A 21,509-nucleotide genomic window follows, 5' to 3' on the forward strand; every position below is an offset into this window, starting at 1 on the left:
ATAATGTTGAACTGAGTGTCAGGCGCGAAGCGGACACCCCCCATATAAGGTTCGGGTCCTGCGCGGCGTTTCCTCGACAAATCAGTCTCCAAAATGTCGGGGGAGGTGTATCTCCTGTGGCTCCTTTCGCTTATACAAACGGTAAGTTCGCCAACAGCGATAAGCGCATCCTCTGTACGTCCATTGGTACGTTTTCAGGCCACCACCCCGCAGTGAAATAAACGGGGGAGCGCACAACGGGCGACGCGCCGCTCTTTATCGCCCCGTTCGCTGCAGTGTTTTTGGATGGAGGCTGTATGACGTGGCTCGCGGCGATTCACCAAGACACCGACGCACCTTTTCGTTTTCGATCCAAGCGCATGGAGCCATTGTCGATTTCTCCAGGGGCGGAACTATACGGAGTCGGCCTGCTGTAAATGTTAACAACCGGAGGGTCTAGATCCTTCGAAACACGGCGAAAACAATTTTAAAAGTCCCATCTTAAACGGCAACGGTGCTTTTTTTCCATCCTTTCCAAACATAAAACACAGTGTTCCTCATGAGTATGGTTGACTGTACTTCGTTTACAAAACAGACGCGTTCGCATAAATCACGATCCTTACCCGGGTAAAGCTGTTCCTCCTCCTACCGGCCCAGTGTGTCTGCGCTTCCCGTAACAGCACGGAGGAAACAACCAAGTGGCCCATTTTACTTCAGACCGCAGGAATGCTCAGAATTCCTCCGAAAGCCATACACCCATTGGAATACAGGGCATATCTTTCTCCCTGTGTAATTCTCTCCACCCCAAGTTGTTGTTTTTTTAAACTTGTCATTGCTGACAATGAACTTAAAATACACCACCACCAGCCACAACATTGTATAAAGAAAACTCAAAATAGTAATTAAAGTAGTATGAGAATAATAAAAAATAAAAATAATAATAAAAATACAGTAAAAACAATCCTGTAAAGAGTATATAAATGTATGAAAACAGCTGAGTAAATATAGTAATATATTTACAAAAGTGTATGTGCGTCTGTTTATGTGTGCATATACATTTCATTACCTATTTTTTTTAAGAATCGTATAAACAGATTTTTATCAAAGTTAAATTTTGGTTCTCGCTCCCCCTCCCCAGCTGTCTGCGTATGGTGCAGAGCTGTCGTCCGAGGCATGCCGGGAGCTGGGCTTCTCCAGCAACCTGCTGTGCAGCTCCTGTGACCTGCTGGGGGAGTTCAGCCTCAGCCAGCTCCAGCCCGTCTGCCGGCAGTGCTGTCAGCAGGAGGCCCAGATGGAAGCACGCAAGGTGAGGGCACAACAGAACTAATTTAGCAGACAAACATTGCTTTGTTTTGCTTCCGTAGACAGTCGTCCCGAGACAGATAGTTTGATCTTGGAAGTAGAAATTAGACCCCAGTGAGATCAACCATCTTGTATACAGATATACCCAGATAGTGTCTAAATAAGGTTCAGATGGAATGCAATTATACAGGACATCAACCATCATGTCCACTCACCACACTACACTAACAATTTGGTTATAGACGTCTGTCAATCTCTGAATGTGTTTTGGGTTTTTGACTCGTGAATGCATCTTGTGATCATATGCTCCACAATGCTTTTTAATGCCCTGCCTGAACAGTGTATTTTTTTGTGTTTGGAGGGAAACCTGCATGTTTCTGAATACAAAGATTGTACAAGTAGAAACAAGTGTGTGTGTGTGTGTGTTTGGAATTACAGGAATGAAATGTAGTTGGTGGAATAGGAAAATAATACAGTAGCTATCATGGTTTACAATAGTAAATGCAGAGAGTACACTTATAAATCCCGAACTGTGGAGAACCTTGATGCAGATATCCAAAATCACTGCATGATTTATCACTCAGCCCTACACTGTTTTCAAGTGTCTGCATTACCAATAAATCAGCAGAAAGTCCTAAACTTCCTGCTCCGTGTCTACGAGTATCTTTAACAATGACGACAAAGAAGAATTGATCAGTTGAAGATGCACTGATCCCCCCTTTTCACTTAAAATTCTTCTTTAGATTATATTAATTACCATAAATTATCTGGCCATTCCAGTACACGCCGATCCATTCGTTTAATTTACTGGTGTAAACTTGCGCTGTCCATTTGGAAGTATTCTCACACAATGATAGACATTAGGTCTACAGGAAAAAAATGTAATATAATTTGAATATAAAAAAATATATGAATGCTGAAATTGCCATTTGATTGTGTATTTTTATTTTTAATAAATTATTGATCATAAATGTTTTGGCGGTCGTTCGGGAATCAATTCACATGTGATAAGCAACAAAGTTCAATATTAGTTCATCCAGTTTGTTGCACAGTTACGCACATTAGAGAGAAATATTCTTGGTGATGGTGTGCGAAGTCCACGGAGACTGAGTGCGCTCTGGCGTTTCACTGTGTGTACAAGGGAGTGTGCAGCTTTGACCAGAATGTCTAGTAATTCCTTAGATGTGGCGATGAAAGTGGGAAATAAACCCAACCCTTACCGACAGAATATATTCTAGTGCAGAGGTTCCAAATCACCGGCTGGGTGGTTGCATTTGCCCCCGGACCGTGAGAATAAGGCGGGATCTTTTTTCCAGGAGCGATCTGTGATCTGCTCCGCAGCAGAGCAGCAGCAAGAAACAGAGTACCACATTGAGTTTTTATTTGCTTTGTTTGGAGAAAAGATTACTCTAATCAGAGCTACCCCCCCGTTACTGAAATTGAGCATAAAAAATTGATATATTTGAATATTAAAAAATATTTAAGCATACATATTTGAATGGAATAAAAGAGGAATATCTGCAGCAGTCATTTACATGCAATCACATTTTCTCCCATTAGAAAACCAAGTCACTTATCTCTGATATCAGATGAATATGGCCTTAAATGTCAAATGCCATGTAAAATGTCACTAACTCTCTGTCCAGAATTGTAGTTATTGTACACTGATTACACTGCCATTGAAGAAAATTCAGCATTCCCTCAAAAAAAGAGGTTGCTCCAGCGATGCTGGGAAAACAATGCAATTTTCTCTTGATTAAGCCACCCCCACCCACCTCCAGAGCATAGGCGGTATCCTAGCAACACCATCACAGCGCCATCACTGGAAGTGAAGAGCACACCTCATTTTGTCTCTTGATTAGGGCTCACGCTCAGCCAGACCTTGATTATCATTTATGGGAGAGATTCCTATTGCTACCCATCACAGCATGAGGGAAAATGTCAGCCGAAAAGCAATTACTCTGCTGCTTTTAAGAATACAAATTGAAACCACAGTGTCACCAACCACATTCTTCTGAGAACTCTTTTACTCTCGTAATTGGCATTATTGCTGCGTCATTAAACCCACTGAGCGGTGACATGTTATGCAGTCGAGTCGATTTATTGCAACTCATTGAGCAAGGAGGACTCCCGGGTTAGTTCCTTAATGTAGAGGCACCTGAGCTTAGCAGTCCCTCAGCTCTGCCCTTGGAATGCCTGCTGCCTGTCTGGAGGGGGACTGGCTGGGAAAGAGTCTCCTAGTGCGGTGACAATGCCTGAGAGTCTCTTTGGTGGGGGGAGTGGGGTGCTTTTAAGCCTTAAATCCACTTAAGTGTATCCCCTATTTTAAACGAGTTCAACGTCATTCTCAGAACACACAAAGGTTTGGGGAATTGGCTCTCGCGAGTTTAAAAAGTCAATCTGTCAAGACTCTAGGCGGGAGTAATCCAGAATAATCTCTGCTCGAGTTACAAACGGAGTCAGTGACGCGGATGCTGCCAGATGTTTTCTCCGTGGTAAACAAGTGTTGTTTCGACAGTTCTAAGAACTTAAGTCGGTGGAAATTGGTTAATCAGAACGTTAGTGTTGGTTCAACCTTCTTGTTTGTGTGACATATGCCTCAGTTGGGTTTGTTGTTGCGCCAGCGGCAGGATAAATAAAATAATTGCAAAAAATGAGATGAATACAAAACAACGTCAAATTATGCCTTTCGGCTCTGAGTGGCACTCATAGCCCTGAATTTACGTTCTGCACGTACATGAAAACAACTCAGAATAAGTAATTACAAGGCGGCAATGTAATTGTTTGGGCCACGGGGCATCTCGAACCTTCAGTCCTGCACCAAACGGTTCGATACAAATGCACGTATCACTACACCCCTAGTCACCAGATGTGGATGCTTGGTCATAGCTGTAAGGCTGCCACCCTCTCTTTCGTTTAAATTGTTCTTCAGGCATCAGGATTGCATTTAAATTGGCAACGTGTGATTGTGCCGTTAGCCCCAGCAAATTCAGGAAATGCTATTGTGTTGTCAGCTTCCATTATTGGCAGGCCTGGCACTGGTTTCTCCTATGCTTGTGTATATGCTCCTATGTTTTACATGTGCAATGCTATAAAGGGAGGCTGGATGTCTGGCATGTGCAATTTAATTTGCTAGACACTTTACCATTCTCCTTCCCGCAGTTAACAGACCATTGCCATAAAAAACTTTCTCTGACACTCCAATATCCTCCAACCTATTGTATATTGGTAGCAGGGGTTTGATTACAAGTGAGCCTTGCGCAAACTCCCATCCGTCAGCCCTGCTCCATGGGCACGGGCTCACAGTTTAATGACTCCCTGGTAAGAGCCTGGACACGTTTTTATAATACTGCCAGAATCAAATTACTCTTCTGGGCCTCTCAGCCTCTTCCCAGCACGAGCGCGGGGCCCCCAGTCTGCAAATCCCCCGTGCAGACATGATGAGAATGGTCAAGGCAATAGAAAATATGGCATCGAGAAGATGTTTTTAATCTCTGTGAAAAAGTTTTTATTACATCACGGATCAGGTCTCCTGTGATATTACATGTGTGTTGCATGTATCCAAAGCAGCTTTAGGTACCACCATATAAATTTTTAGCACAAATCTCCAGTGGTAACGGAACCCAGGGTTGGTGCTACTTGACTCTTTGAGTTCGACGCATCCACATGGTAATGCTGAGCTCGACTACATTTGCTATCTCAATCATGTGGTTGTTTGGTTCCATAGCTATATCCAGGGGCCATCCTTGAGGTCTGTGGATGAAAATTGGGGCGGTTCCCACAAGTCCAAGGTGAGTTATTCATTTAACATTGTAGAATTATACAATTATCAAGTTACATTTGAGGAGATTCATGCCAAAATAATCTATTCCTGATTTTTTTTTTATTCAATCATGACACTCAGTCTCTCTCTCTCTCTCTCTCTCTCTCTCTCTCTCTCTCTCTCTCTCTCTCTCTCTCTCTCTCTCTCTCTCTCTCTCTCTCTCTCTCTCTCTCTCTCTCTCTCTCTCTCTCTCTCTCTCTCTCTCTCTCTCTCTCTCTCTCTCTCTCTCTCTCTCTCTCTCTCTCTCTCTCTCTCTCTCTCTCTCTCTCTCTCTCTCTTTGAGCTGAACAGGCTGTTTTGGTGAGGGTTGCGGTTTATTATTTAAAAAAATAAAAATAAAAAAAAATAAAACTTTTTTACATGCCCCCAATTGATTGACTGTGACAGGAGAGCCCCTCCCATCTGAACAAGGTGCCCATTAAGCTTGGTGGTGTCAAGGAGCCCGCCTATACAAATGATGGTTCAATCGTACTTTGCTGCGATCCAAAATCTTCCTCAGACCTGCAGCATTATTTAATTTTTCCAAATGAGTGTCTACACCCAGTGATGCATGCATTTTAAACAGCCTGTGTTGTTGTACGGGTTCAGTGGTATTTCAACCTGGGTGACCCATTTCACGGTCGAGCTTCACTTCCTAATAATTGTATTTATATTCCTGTTTTCGAGATAAATATTGTAAATTTATGTTATAATTGTCTGACAATGAATTGCATGATAATCAAATTAAAATAATCATAAAATACCTCTCCTTAAAACTAAAAAAAAAATTTTTTTACACCAGATACATCGGCCCAGAACAACCATGTTTTATTTAGCGCTGGGATATAGCAGCGAAGAGGCAAACGGAAAAGCTTCCAAAGGTTTCTGCAGCTGATTTCTTGTAATTTATTAAAGAGCTCGAGTCATCGGGTTATTTGCTTCAGCAGTGCAAGCCTGATTTTTATAGAAATGATCAATACCGTCATTTACTAATTGTGAAAATAAATTGTGACTCGCGAGATACACTATTCACAGTGTTCCAGGACCGAAAGGAGAAAAGCACCCTTTTCTTGAAGAAGACCTGGTGTTTAACATCTATAAATGAGGCTTGAATATTGAATTCATATATGAAGGATAGCGTTCTCTGTGAGGTTTATTTCTGTACCCTGTAATCACATTACAGTCTCAAAGGGCTTCACAAGCCACATTTCACATAAAAATCAATGGCATCCCTTAGGGAAGGTTCCCCTCTTCCTTTTTTTTTTTTTTTTAATCCTCTGCTACGACTTGCTCTGCAGTTCGTAGTACAATGGGGCAGTCACGCCGGAGTCGGCTGAACCTCTTCCCTCAATTTTTAAGATTCTGATGCCAATCAAACGGGGGCGACTCCCAACGATTGACACTCTGTTTGTCTGGGTTGTAGACCACCCATCTTGGCTTAAGAGGTTCCAGTGGCTGTACCTTCAGTTGCTCTCCCCTTAAAGCTTGTTGCCACATGGCTTTTATTTTTTTACTTTACCTGCAGCGTTGTCTTGTGCTCTCAGTGGGCTTCCCTCCCGCCGGCACGGGGGGGGGGGATGCAGTTGTCGCTAATTACAAAGCCTCACCCCCGAAAAGGGTTTATTAGCCGACGTTTACCCACCAGCGTTTGTCTCACTGCTGTTCCTCATCTCCTCAGCTTTTGTCCGGAGTGACAAGCCCAAGATGTTCAAGGGTCTTCAGATCAAGGTAACGGTCCTGAAACCACGCGGCTTCTCTCCTGCTGTGATGCTCATTCCCGGTGTTGTATAGTCACCAAAACGTCAAACCAACCATTTGCGCTTTTTGTCAACAGTACGTCAGGGGCTCGGATCCCGTCTTAAAGCTTTTGGACGACGGTGGGAACATCGCTGAAGAGCTCAGCATCCTCAAGTGGAACACGGACAGCGTAGAGGAGTTCCTAAGCGAGAAGCTGGATCGGATTTAGATATGTCCATTGTTATTTCTTAAGTTGTCAAGTTAAACTTCTGCCCGTTTCTATGCAGCGTTGTGATTTAATTATTGGATCCTGAATTGCTGGACTACATGAGTGTTTTTGTACCAGAAAACCATGAATTTCTTGTTTAGCGCCAAATCTCTGCAGGTATTTTAAGGGATGTAGTCACACCAAATTTCAAGGGACCTAAGTTGTAAAACAGCACAATTTGTGCTCATCAAAGATGAATCACTATGGAAATTAGTCATATTGTTAAACCTACCTTTTTATATTTGGAAGGTTCTGTCTTCCCGGTCTGTCTGTTTCTTTGTCTGTTAAAATTTTTTTTTTTTTTATAATGCGCAGCATCACCATAGTGGGATATGTTAAAGGAGCGATTGGTTAATGGATTTGATTGGATCCCAGTGGCTCTCAGAGCGGGTGTTGTGGCCGGAGCTCAATTGAATGAAGACCTCACAGGAAACCGATTTAGGCATGTGGAGTCTGATGTGCATTTGTGTTCTAGTAGGCAGTCCTCTGTGGCCAAACTGGATCCATCTCGTCTGTTTGTTTTGCCTGAGTGTGAGTTGTGGAAAATAAAGTCTTTCTTGGTTTTTCTTGTATCCAAATGTTTACTTTTTCCTTTGTGGGAAATATGGATGGAATTGATTTTCACAGCTCTATCAATGGGTGACTCTGATTTGCTCAGGTACATTCTTTACATTTTTTAAAGAATGTCTTGGACAGTAGGACCCTCAGGACACTTACTGTATATAAACTACTCACAAAAAGTTAGGGATATTCGGCTTTCGGGTGAAATTTCAGGATGAACCTTTACAGGTGAACTTAATTTGACCTCTAATTTTTTGAATGCACATGTCCAACTGTTCAATGTTTCAGTACTTTTTGCACAACTTGCTGTTCTCTAACAAGGAGCTGAACGGTAAAATTCACAACAGGTGTTTGATCCATGAATCGACCAATACATTTCCTGGTTCAATTAGAATTGGTGTTTAAACAGTCCTCTTCATCATGCTGTTCACATTTTGACATGAGACCAAGACGACACCTCACAACTGATCAACAGTACCTCGCCATTGAAAGGCTTCAAACAGGGTGTTCTCAGAGGGAAGTGGCCACTGAGCTTAGAGTGTCACAGAGGGTCATCAGCAGCTTGCAACAGAGATACAGAGACTGGAAGAGTCACAGAAAGGCATAGAAGTGGACGTCCTTTGGCCACATCCCACACTGATGACCGCTTCATTGTGAACAGTGCCCTGCGGACCCGAATGATGAATGCCACTCAACTCCAGGCACATTTAAGGGAGGTGAGAGGCACCCAAGTGTCACGTCAGACCATTGGAAACCGTTTCCATCAGTGTGGTCTGTGTGCTAGACGACCTGCAAGGGTACCTGACCACCCACCAGGCACAGCCATCATCGTCTTGCACGGGCCAGGGAGCATTTACGCCGGACGAGGGACCAGTGGCCTCAGTGTTCTTCTCTGATGAAAGTCGATTCACGTTGAGCAGAAATGATGGCCGCCAATGATGTTGAAGACGTCAAGGAGAGCACTATGCATCAGCCACTGTTGTCACCAGACGAGCCTTTGGTGGTGGTGGTGTTACAGTGTGGGCGGGTGTGTCTAGTCAATACAGAACTGCCCTAAACTTTGTGAATGGTACAGTGACAAGCCCATAGTACCTGAATAACATTCATCCAGTCATTGTGCCCCTGCATGAACAACACAGGCCTAATTTCATGACAAGTTATTGAGACGTTGACATTTTTTGTTGTGGTATACCCACTGCTGTTGTTGGCTTTTGTTTCAATAAATTGTTTGAGATGAGGAAATCACCATTGCATCCTTCTACTTAAATGCCCTACTTTCATGATATAATATCACTGTAGCGTGAACCTTTTACATTTTCCATAAAATTCACCCAAAATCCAAATATCCCTGACTCTTTGTGAGTAGTGTAGGTTCTTTCAATCAGCAGAAATTAGGGGTATCTGCTTTTGCAAAGAACAAAAAAATACAATTTAACAAGAATTTTCAAGTTGAAACCTTTGCTCTAGCACTAAATCACTTATATTTATTAACCTTTCCGAAGGCCTAATGTGAAATATTGGATTTATTGTTAGTTTATAAAAGTGATTGTTTTGATGGTGACTTCCCTGCAGGGACCAACTGCATGAAGCATCCCTGACATCAAGTGGTCTGAAGAAGTAACACAAGTTGTTAGTTGCATTTAAAGCAAATGGAGCCAATAGGAACACAAAATGGTCAAATCAAGTTGTTTTTATTATTATCATTTTACAAATAAAAGCATTTAATAAACAAAAAAATATAACAATGTAAAAAATATGAAAAAGATTCAAAAGCGGTGGTGGACAATTAACTACCACGGATATAAGATTAGCCATCAAAACGTATTCCTTATTTTGGCCAAGTCTTTACTTTAGGTTAGTTTGAAGCATTATCAAAACACAGGAAACTCAGGCAAATGTAAGTTAAAAACAACAACGTGTTTTTAAGTGCAAACATGAAGTCATAGAAGCCCACCAAGGGTAGGGTACTGTATCAGCAGAAAGAAGGGAACACTTGAGCCAGAAAAGATGCCAAATAATTGCATTTATACATATTGCTGCGCTCTCTTCCCGCCCTCTGAATGGTGATCATCCTGGTCAGGTTTGCTGTGGGACTGGGCTTTGTAAGCTATGCCAGGGTAACTGGGAGACAGGGAACACAGGATATAGGCCTACAGTCAAGCAACATGTGGAAGGACTAAGGCTGTTTCAAAGAAAGCGTCGCCTCAGGCCAACTAAATATAATGTTTTCCAAATATTGATGTAATACTTATTTGTATTCACTTTTGATGTGTGGAACATTAATACTCTGCAGTCAGTGGAAAAGCTGTTCATATAAGCTACTCATAATATAAATATCCTCTGAAAACAATGTTTACCATTCAACATTCTATTCAAGAAACGGTATAACAATTATAAATGTAAACGATTCGGCACATTTTTGAGTGTAGCGGATCCATCAGTGTGGAAGAATTGAAACTCACTGTGATTTGTCGTCCTGCACCATCGCCCTGAACGCCAGGCTTTTCAGAATGCCTCCCACCAGCAGGACCCCGCCACCAATCCAGGACACAAAGAGGGCCGGGCCGAATGTGTATCTGAAAAAAAAAAAAGAGAGGACGCGGGCCCGGTAATAAAGCAGGGCTTCCCCGACCTTTATTCCCCTAGAGACCCCCTTAAATCCCACTTAATTCAAACTGTGTGAGACCCCCCCTATTTAAAAGCCTATGTATTTACTGGCATTGGGCGGTCATTATTTTGCCTGATTTGGTTCTATTTTCAAGGTAGAGAGCAATGTTTTTAGGATATAAAATACATTATATTGTCACTCGTTGATTTTTATGAACCAATATTTGACTTTTAAGAAACATGCCTCAAATCGTCCGAGGCCACATGACCCCCTCCCCAATGATCTCCCGCAACCTCTATAGGGGTTGGGCACCCCCTCGTCGGGAATCACCGCTCTAAGTGTTTAATCTGTGTTGCTGTGCGTGTTAATATCCAGAAATGTGTGTATCTACCTTGGCAGCCCTCCCATTCCTCCTCCCATTCCTCCTCCCATTCCTCCGCCCATTCCCTCAGCCATCCCTCCGTTGTAGCCTCCTCCATAGCTGGGGTTGTAGTTGGACAACCTGAAGCTGGCCACGATCTGATTGGCGTAGATGGATGCCCCTGTGATGGCACAGAAACCTGGGGAAGAGGTAGCGAGAGGAGGGAACAAGAAGCGGTTCAGTCGGCTCTTTTGTTTTATCAGCCTCAATAGGGAACCTGCGCCACAGCGGCACAGGCGACCGCCCTGCCGTAAGAAGCTTTTACAGCTAAAAATAAGTAATGGTCAAAGTGAGGCCAGGCCAGGGAAAACTGGCTTCAAATGAAATATTTCCTAAATCTCTCGATGACACCGTGCCGATGAATGAAATGTGCAGGGGGGGGGGACATACAAGGAAAAATACAAATACAATTTTTTTGGGGAATCCTATTTGAATTAGCTTCGCGACCTTTCTGGATTTTCACTTTGTCCCACCAACAAAGGAAAAAAAAAAGCTGAGTGCCGGACGCTCAACACGCAGCTCTTCTCTCTTACCGGCAACGATGAACATGATGCCGGCCGTGAGGCTCATCCTGGCCTTGCTGGAGTCCGCCATGCTGTTCATGGTGAGACACTTGAGGGAGAAGACAGAGACCACGGCCCCCAGGATGGCCAGCACCACCCCCACAACCATCAGGGCCCGCACCGCCTGGAAGATAGCTGTGGGGAACGCGGCACAGATGCACATGTTTTTTTCGATATAGAATAAACAGCATGGTGTCGGGCAATGTTTCCAAACGTAATAGGCTGTAATAAAAAAATAAATCTCAGAATCACAAATGAAATAGAGGCTGCAGGAATGCTTGCAGCCTTAACACCTGACATGACACTGACATGAAGTAGTAATTCGTAAAAAAGCGTGCTGACACCCCTGTCACCAGTTACGCCAATATGTCGCAAAATTAAATGAATCAAAATTTCACAAAAAGGTGATGTTCTTCCAGTCTTTTAGAAGTGTCATTATCGTGGGTGCCTCGGTGCCATGTACAGTTAGAAACCTGCCCTTTGACTATTATTTGTTTTATTTCTGATAACCGTGTTGACTAAAGCAGGGATCAGGCGGTCCATTGTCGGAACCACAATGCACTGGGGCTAAAGCAAATACAGATAGCAGTGGGCAAGGTGCTTGATCTGGACGATAGAGTTGGTCAGAGAATATAAAATGGAGACAAAAACCACATTCAGAATGATGTCTGGCAAACGTAAAAAGATACAAACACTTGGCTAATGACTACCTGGTATATTCATGTCCATGAGTTATAGTATTTTCCTCAGATCATTTGGTCAGTATAATATGTTCTATTAAAAAAAATGTCTTTTGCACCTCGTGCGTCCTGATCTGAGGCTACATAAAGCTTTGGGCGGCAAAAAAACAACAAACAGCAAACATCCCTTTAATTCTTTTTTTTTTTTCTAAACTTGAAATCTTCACCTATAATACATTTATATCTCAGGCAAGTAGATCTTTAGAGCCCTTTGTGAATAATTTGTTGCCTACAGGGCATTTCTCCAGTGCTCTGTCTGCCTTCAATCACCGAAAAGACATTTATAGAATTGAAATCGGCTTTGATGATAGTTTAATGCATGATGCAATTAGAGCAGAGAAGGGAGCGATAAGGTGCCACGCCATGTTGCGCTTCCTCTCTCGTAGCAGATCACGCCGTTTCAACAGACAAAAACACTGACGTGTTCGGCCGAGTAATTGCGGTTTCCCTCAGTTTGAGCTGCGGAGACTCGCCTTTTTTAATACGGTACAATCAACCTAAAATCTGAGAATAACGGTTTCAGGCAACAGTTAACAGTAAAACACCTGTAGAAATAGTGCCTTCTTCTTCTACTCGGCGATCGGAATCAAATTGTTTGAGTCGCAGGAACCTGCGGCCGACCGCATTTCGGCTTATCCCGGCGTTCAGGGTTTCCGCCCTCACATCTGCGGGGACATCTCTAGGCCAACGTCTGAGCCGCCACCGCCCCCCGGCGGGAGAGACCTACCTGAGAAGCCCAGCATGCCGTAGAGTGGCCGGCACTCTGTGAAGCCCGAGGACACCGTCTCACAGTCCTGCCAGAGGCCCTTGTAGGTGTAGACGGACGTCACCACGTCTCCCTGCCGGTCCTTGACGCTCCAGTTGTTCATGGCGGTGGCCGCGATGAGGGCCGCCGCGCCGATCAGGCCGAGAATGAACCCGCCGTTCTGGAGAACCGAAGGCGCCATTGTGAGGGTGTTAGGCAGTCTATGTGTGTGTGTGTGTGTGTGTGTGTGTGTGTGTGTGTGTGTTGGTTGGTTGCGGATAGGTAGCGGCTCAAAGTGAAGAAGGAGACTAGAAGAGATGCAGAGACCCGGGGGGGTTGAGGAGGGAGCAGGAGAGTGGCAGGGCTGTGGCGATGGGGCTCCTGGACGTGGGCGGTGAAGTCTCGCCCCGTTGGTCGTACAGCAGCAGGAACAGGGCGGCCCGTGTGCACACACACTCAACGTTTTTTTTTTTTTTTTTCTTTTCCACTTCCCGCGCACGTTCCTGGGCAGGTTTCTCTCGATGGGTGTGGACGTAGTGGAGACGGGCGCACCTGGTGCTTAACGTGAGACGTAATGGTCGGAAGTATGAATGCAAATAAAGCAGCCGGATCGCTGACTCCATAGAGCTCTGGGTGAAACTGTGAACTGCTGACGGGGCAGGTACTTTTAGGAGGTGTAACTTATTCACATTTAATTATAGAACTACCATTATACACCCCAACAAATGTTATAGTAACACAATTAAAACAACAACAATCAAAAAATATGCTTTTATACAGTGTGGCTTAGAACTGATCCCAGAGATGTATTGGATAATAGTGAAACACAGGGCACCCCAAATAAACATACAGACAGATAGACAGACAGACAGACAGACAGACAGACAGACGGACAGCATGTGTTTGGGTATGAGTACCCTTTGATAGAGTATTTTGATGATCTGCTCACACGTATTGATTTAAAGCTTATTTTTCATCAAGGGCGTAACCAGTAACCAATGCAGAGTACATGTGTGTCACACTAATAATTGTATCGATCGCATCTCGCATAGATAGGTTTTTGCCACTCATTTCGTAGCTGCTTTGCTTGGAGAAAACTGCCCTAATTCTATATTTTAAACTTGATTTTGCTTAATGAGGCTGAATGTGGAATAGCAGAACGTTTGGTAAATAATTTTTGGGCTCCACAGAAGGTGTGACAATATCTGGGTATGTTGCATTTCCAAAATGAAATGGAGCCTTTGCTCATATTTTCCACACTGTAACGGTCCATCTTTTAATGTTTATCATTTACTGCCAACTAGGACAGTTTGATTTCTGGTTGCGTATTAACCTTTAAATTGTGGAAAAATGACTTGAACCCAAATTTGAATCTAAATTTAAACCAAGACAATCAATTGAAGTATCTGGATAGTTTCACATCCTCCGTGGAGACACAGAGGATGTGAAACACATTATTTGAACTTGTTCTATGGTGTTGTGGCGCTCACGGTGTGACTAAGGCATTAGTTTTGGTACAAGGACTCATTAGACTGTAGGCCTACAGTATGTATTATGTGAAAAAGGAGAAACTGTAGCTGGTTTCATTTCCATGATTCATTCCTTATCGCTTTGTCAACAGGTGGGGAGAAAAGGTTTTCTTTATTATTTTCTTATCGCAGATCTCGCTCTCATAGAAACAAACTGTGCACAACCGCAAACACAGTCCATATACACGGAAGAGCTAAAGTTTCGGCCAAATTATGAGCAAAATCTAAAGATTGCTCTGTTTGGAATAAGGGTTTTTTCATTGGGCCTGATTATTATTTGTGTATAATCATGCAAGATGCTTGTTAGCGTTCAGTTCGATTAAGCCTTTTGTGACATAACATGAGGACCGTTGTGGGATGAACAGTGACTTACGGTAAATAACCACACTTGAGATAACAAGATACAGTTTGCACTGCTGCAAGTACATTTACCAAATGAGAACTGGATGCAAAAATGCTTAAATACTGTGAGATGCTTATATTGTAGCTGTACTAAAATCTTTCCAGCATAATTTGCACAAAACAAATATCAAGTGATTTGTAAATTACACTGTCATTGGATCAACTTAAAAAAAATCTCTCATCTGTAAAAATCTATATTTCTTTGTTTTTTTTCAATTTTCAATTGAGAGCTTAAGATGTACATTTTGAGTTGGGAAGACATAAAAAAATAGCTAGATCTAACAAATTAAAACGTTTTTTTTATTGATGTCATGAATTCACAACAATGTTTTTATTTCGGTGCAAAATTGCTTGATCTTGGTACATAACTTGTCTGTTGCAGTCAAGAAATAAGTCAAAATAAACATGTTACGTCTCAGTCTTACAATGTGAAATGAAACATGTTACAGGTAAGTCTTCAACTTTTCCCAGTCCTGTGGCGACCGATGGGAAGGTTTATTAAAATAATGTGGACATAAAAACACATTTACTGGGTAAACCAAACCATAGTCCTCGGGTAAAAGTAATGTTGATGTGATCATAGTGCAAGATGACAAAAAAAACAATTATCAGTTAGAAACTTTAAAGAGGCAAAGCTTACATACAGTATGTACAGAAAACACATATTACAAATAAAAGTTTTACCCTTGAGTAAGGTCGACCTCCACTTTCCCCCCAGTGCGTCTCCGAAAAGGCTCACACGCTGGAACCGGTGGAACTGTAGGGGTCCACCTTGGCCACCCCACCGGGGAACAGTATGTAGGCCACCTGCGGGGGCTGCAGACCGGCCGCGGACCACGCACCGCAGCCGCACGGCACCACGCAGCCCGGGTGCGTGGGAGCGTGGTGCGTATGTCCTGCCGCGGGGCACCCCAGCGCTCCCAGCGCGCCGGCGTGGTGGTACCCAAAGTGCGCGTAGGGCAGCGAGTGCCCGGGGAGATGCTCCGCCAGCCGCTGGACAGCTCCGGTGCTGAACGGAGCCGCCGGGTCCAGGAAGGAGGAGAAAGAGGAGGAGGATGAGGAGGATGAGGAGGAGGAGGAGGAGGAGGAGGATGAGGAGGAAGAGGAGGAGGGTGGAAGGAGAGATCTGGCTTTCTCCAGGAAGGACTCCGCGGGGAAGCCCTTGAGGTGCTCGGCCGCCTCCCCCAGGAGGGGCAGCGGGAACACGAAGCGCTCCCTCCGCAGGCTCCTGGCTTTCCTCCGGGGCCGGTACTTGTAGTCCGGGTGCTCCTTCATGTGCTGCGCCCTCAGCCGCTTGGCCTCGTCGATGAACGGACGCTTCTCCGCGTCCGAGAGCTGCTTCCACTCGGCGCCGAGCCGCTTGCTGATCTCCGAGTTGTGCATCTTGGGGTTCTCCTGCGCCATCTTCCGCCTCTGGCCCCTGGACCACACCATGAAGGCGTTCATGGGTCTCTTGATGTGATCTAAAGGTTTGGACATGGTCGGAACTTCATGCAGCATAAAAACAAAATCCGGCGAAGCACTTCTCCAGATGTTCCCGTCCCACGTGCGTAAAAGGGAAATAAAACGTCTCCAAAGATGAAGTTTGTCGATACACAAATATTAACTTTATAACTCAAAATATCACCCGGGTATGTACTCTATGCATTCAAGAAAAAAAGATGGCTCAGTTTGTGCTCAAAGCGGACAAGAAAACCAAAATGTTCAAAGTCAATGCGCATGAATGAGAGTCCCAGTTGGAGGCTTGTTGGATGGAGCTGCGTGTCCGCGCACCACAACACCAAAACTGTCACGCTGCGCCAAGCCAATGGGAGGAAGAGCGAGCGCGGTAATCCCTCCACAAAACCCAAACTCGACCATTCGAGACAACACTTTGTTATAGCGTCCCCAACATTTATTCTCACCAAAATCTCCATTCAGACAAGGACCAGTGCAAACGTGACACAAATAAGCGTTTATTTATTTATTTATTTATGTATTTTTTAAACAACCAACAAGCGTTTTTTGATTTAATGACCTGAAGTGAATCCATCCCATTATAGAAAAAAAAAAAGAAAAAAAAGGGGGTTTTGAGTCAACCTCATTTACGGGAGAATAAAAGAGCAACGCCTATGGTTCCCATGTGGATGGGTGGATTGTTGTGACACACACCACAACAAAAACTCCCTGAAGTGCCTCACACATTTAACTTTCTTTTTTTTTTTTTTTGCACAAACTTTTTACCGACATCGATCACAAACATCACACCGAGGCTCAAATGATTTACAAATGTACCGTGCACCCTGTTACACAATTTACTTAATATGTGCAAGAGTGTCTCACCTCTCCTGTGGCACTCGCTTCATAGTCCAAAATCAATACTAATCATAAGAATAATTCACTGGTCCTGGGTGACTCAATCGATTGCCACAGTTTTTATAATTACTCTCCCTTATCTGATCGAGAATATTCTTATGGCGCTTCACCTGTTATTGAAATGACATTGTTCGAGAAACGTCTGCGCGGCATTGCGGCGGCAGGGAAACTTTGGGTCGCCCACTTGGATTTGGATCCCCTGAAATGTGTGCATTTCAGGGGATCCTCCCCGGGAGACGGAGAGATAGGATGCCAGCGGGAGATCAGCGGCAATTAGAAAGGCCGCGGTGCTTGCAGTAAACGACCTTCCGTCTCTCGGGATGCAATATGGCTGCCGCTCCGCCGCTTCGAGGCCACTCAGAATGTGTATCATCGTGACGGGAAGCGCGGCGCATTGCCCGCCACCGACTGAGTGGTGGAGTAGTTAATTGGCGGCGGTCGTGGCGCCGGTGATAAGGTCGGTCCGGAGTTTAGGCTGCCACTGGGGAGGAGGTGGAGGAGGAGGAAGTGGTGGGGGGGGGGCGTTTATATTGTTTAACTCAGTCAATCAATTGCACCGCAGGGCTCCTCAAAGGCAAAATTCGGGGACACGAAAGATCCAGTGGTGCGCGCCACACCGGTGGCAGCGATGATAAGACGTTTTCAGAAAGCCTTTTTTTTTTTTGGAAACAAGCCGGGTTCCTCTGGAGCGGCCGGGGCTGGAAGGATAAAGTGATCGGCAGCAGGGGTCGGACGGTTGATCTCCCTCCTCATAGCGCCGCTCTTATCTGCCGTGCCGTAGGTTTTTCTGGCCCCCGAGACACGGGAGGCGCCGACCGCCACACAGAGACGCTGATTACTTCCACGGAACGAACAATATCTCTGAGAGTTTTCTAAACCCGGGGGGAGAAAACGCGCTTCCCAAAAAGGAGACTGTCCGCATGAAGGAGGTTGCTGTGCATTTCCTCCATCTATGCGAATGCATTTACAGTACTTTTTGCAGAGCGATCAAGCGGTTGTATTCGTGGACAAAGGCGTGTTTTTTTTGTGGAGTGTCTGCTTGTGTATACAAGGCGGTGTTTGGTGTCCCTTCTAAGAAAGGATGGCATTTCGACTCCGGAGATATGAGGGGAGGGGGGCAAAATGGGTAATAAGAAAAACTGCCGGCAGCACAAAATGGCGGTCGTAATCCGGTTATCCCCCCGGGTTCTAAAGATGCTGGTCCTCTCCTCAGGAGTCTATCTTTTCTTCTTATGTCAAAACTGTCCTCCATGCACTCAGGTGGATTAAGGGGTCACACCCGTAAAAAAGAAAGTGACCGGTACAGAAAGACCGAGGGGTGAAAAGGAAATGAAACGAGACACAGAGGAGAAAGGGGCAGACTGGAAGCCCGGGCCAGGAAGTGTGCCAACTCATGTCTGACGGAAAAGGAAAAGATGGAAATCTGTCAAGCAAACGCTGTGTTGCCGTAAGAAATGCAAACAGTAAGATTTGACGCTCCTTGAACTCATTAATTAACAAAATACTTATGCAATATAAAGTCAAATAAGGCGATAACTCTGGGTTTCGCATCTTTTAAACATGCGAGGTGACCTTTTCCTCTTGTCGTTAAACATATCTTGTTCATCATCTAAAAGCAATACGAATGGCATATGTGACTGATCTAAAAGCAAAGGTTCGCTAATAAATATATACATTCAATGAAAAAAAATGCAACAAAACAAAAGGAAAAAAAACAAACAAAAAAATCCCCTGCCTCGTACGTCTCCCAGACCCAAAAAATCTGGGACTGCGGAGAGAGATGACTTACTTCATCGCTGATCTCCACTGAGAAGTGTTTTCACGGTCAAGCAGAGGGCAGAGCGCGGGACGAGAATGAATTATTGACACGCAAAATACGAGTTTCCAGACCCTCCTCACGCCGGAGATAAGATCGTAATACATGGACAACACGGCCAGGAGTTGATAAAAGTAAGGCTGAGGACCTCATTAGAGATAGCGCCCGCTGTAGGGTCGAAAGCGACGTCCCCGTTATCGCCGGATCCCACTTGGCGTGCCGCGGTTCCCCTATAGGTCACTATGATAATGTATTCCGGCAATAGCGTCGCGTGGAATTTTCTGACGGATTGGGGAAGGGGATGTATCCATGAAGTACGTAGGCACGGGATGTGGCGTCTACTTCTGTCTGAGTAGCCACGCCGATTTTTAATGGTAAACGGGGCAGGGCAGATTTTTAAAGACCCTTTTTTCATCTTCGGCGGAGAACGGCTCGGCATTGGGGAAGTTTCGACAAAGGCCGTACTCCCAAGTTTTGTCATTGCGGCTTCCCGGAAATACACAGAAACGCGCGGTGGCCCGCGGAGAAAGGTGGAAGGAAAAAAAAAAAAAAGCAGGAAATAACAACCTTTCAAAGTCCGACAAGACTGAGTTTCTGACACTTCTGAGCGGTACATTAGGAAACATATGAAGGGGGAAAATCCACAAGATTTCCTGGGCTCTGGGGGCGGGGGCGGGGGCGGGGGCGGAGGGGTGGGGGGATTGCACTAAATCTCTTGCTTATTCTTGTGATGCTTAGGAAAAGTAAAGCGGTTTTAATAGCTTTCCCCCTGACACATTGATGGTGGAATATGCTGTTGCTCCGTCGCAGATAGCTCCCATCCTGAGGGGGGTTTGAGAGAGCGAGGGAGAGGGGGAGAGAGAGACAGAGACAGAGAGAGAGAGAGAGAGAGAGTCAGTATGGTCTTGTAATACCAAAACTAGTCTAAATTAATACACTTCCGCCGACATCTAAGGATAAACCTGAGGGCCACATTACGGTGGCAGGCCGTATCAGTCGGCTTGTAATACAACCCAGTCAGCAGTCAATAAGATGCATTTGCAACCGGGCATTTGTCAGCGACTCAGTGCCATACAGGCAGGAGATTTAAAATGTCCCTGCAGTAAATTAAGTGCTGCTTGAAAAGTGAAAGGTGCCGGCTAAGCAGGCCGCCTCTTACTTTAAATGGCAGAGCGAGTAAGGAGGTGAGACGCTGGGAGCGGCACGTGCGGCAAGGAAGGCTCAGCTAAGGGTTCCAGCTTTTTACTCATCTTAAGGCCACTGCCGTTCTTGGCACTTAAGAGAATTTTTTGTTTGAATTAGTAGTGCAATAGAGTTCATTTATACGCCTCTCTCTCCCTCTCTCTCTCTCTCTCTCTCTCTCTCTCTCTCTCTCTCTCTCTCTCTCTCTCTCTCTCTCTCTATATATATATATATATATATATACATATATACATATATACACATACACTGTATATTAAGTATATCTCGTTCCAATGGCACATGTCAAGGGGTGGGATATATTAGGTAGAGTGAATGAAGTCAGTTCTTGAGGATGTGTTAGAAGCAGAAAAAAATGGGCAAGCATAAGGATCTGAGACACTTTGACAAGGTCCAAATTGTGATGGGTAGACGACTCCGAGCATCTCCAAAACAGCAGGTCTTGTGGGGTGTTCCCGGTATGCAGTGGTTAGTACCTACCAAAAGTGGTCCAAGGAAGGACAACCAGTGAACCGGCGACAGGGTCATGGGCGCCCAAGGCTCATTGATGCGCGTGGCAAGTGAAGTTTACCCCGTCTGGTTTGATCCCACAGAAGAGATACTGTAGCCCGAGTTGCTGAAAAAGTTAATGTTGCTATGATAGAAAGGTGTCAGAACACACAGTGCGTCACAGCTTGCTGCGTATGGGGCTGTGAAGCCGCAGACCGGTCAGAGTGTCCATGCTGACCCCTGTCCACCACTGAAAGCACCTACAATGGACACGTGAGCGTCAGAACTGGACCATGGAGCAATGGAAGAAGGTGGCCCGGTCTGATGAATCACGTTTTCTTCTACATCATGTGGGTCCGATGGAGCATCTGTGGGATGTTCTGGAACAACAAGCCTGATCCATGGGGGCCCCACCTCACAACTTCCAAGACTTAAAGGATCTGCTGCTAACGTCTTGGTGCCAGATACCACAGGACACCTTCAGAGGTCTTGTGGAGTCCATGCCTCCACGGGGCAGAGCTGTTTGGGTGGCACGAGGGAGAGCTGCACAACATTAGTGGTTACGGTGGTCGCGAAAACGCCCTCTCTGGAGCCAGTGTTTGTCTGTTCTGGGCAAACACTGGCGTTGCAACATGGCGGCCTCCGTGGAAGCGTACCCGCTCCCCACGTAGGTACAAACAGCACATTCTAAGGCAACACCGACACAACGATTCTCATGGGATTATACACCAATTAAAACATACTTATGAACATTTTAATCCATTTCTGCCAAGCCCGTTCCGTAATTTCTACACACTGCACCTTTAAATGCTCAATTTTCACACAAATTTGCTCTTTCAGGCTCTGCTTATATAAGCCTTTTAGCGGTTTGAGCACGGTACTTTTCGACGGCCATCTGAAGCGCAGCGCAGCAATAAAGAGATAGATTTCGAGGTGTTGTCGCGAGTGGCAGATACTCAAGATGTCAGTATCGGCATCGAAAAATAAAAAGT

General features: G+C 44.9%; 3 protein-coding genes across 3 annotated transcripts; 1 reads left to right on the top strand and 2 right to left on the bottom strand.

Moving 5' to 3' along the window:
• Positions 1–85: 85 nt before the first annotated feature.
• selenof (selenoprotein F) lies at positions 86–7,660 on the top strand. The gene is made up of 5 exons (XM_080011201.1): positions 86–141; positions 1,118–1,285; positions 5,009–5,072; positions 6,762–6,811; positions 6,918–7,660. Exons 1-5 carry the CDS (start codon positions 94–96, stop codon positions 7,047–7,049), a joined length of 462 nt encoding a protein of 153 aa, XP_079867327.1. The 5' UTR covers positions 86–93; the 3' UTR covers positions 7,050–7,660.
• Positions 7,661–9,673: 2,013 nt separating this feature from the next.
• Positions 9,674–12,928, bottom strand: cldn18 (claudin 18; the record flags this gene model as incomplete). Its single annotated transcript, XM_080010430.1, has 5 exons — positions 9,674–9,770; positions 10,112–10,225; positions 10,649–10,817; positions 11,212–11,376; positions 12,709–12,928. 5 exons carry the CDS (start codon positions 12,926–12,928, stop codon positions 9,674–9,676), a joined length of 765 nt encoding a protein of 254 aa, XP_079866556.1.
• Positions 12,929–15,392: 2,464 nt separating this feature from the next.
• Positions 15,393–16,136, bottom strand: LOC307237671 (transcription factor Sox-14; the record flags this gene model as incomplete). Its single annotated transcript, XM_080010431.1, has 2 exons — positions 15,393–15,650; positions 15,753–16,136. 2 exons carry the CDS (start codon positions 16,134–16,136, stop codon positions 15,393–15,395), a joined length of 642 nt encoding a protein of 213 aa, XP_079866557.1.
• Between the last annotated feature and the right edge of the window lie 5,373 nt (positions 16,137–21,509).

Source organism: Zeus faber (assembly GCF_960531495.2).
Source record: "Zeus faber genome assembly, chromosome: 12".
Lineage (NCBI taxonomy): Eukaryota > Metazoa > Chordata > Actinopteri > Zeiformes > Zeidae > Zeus > Zeus faber.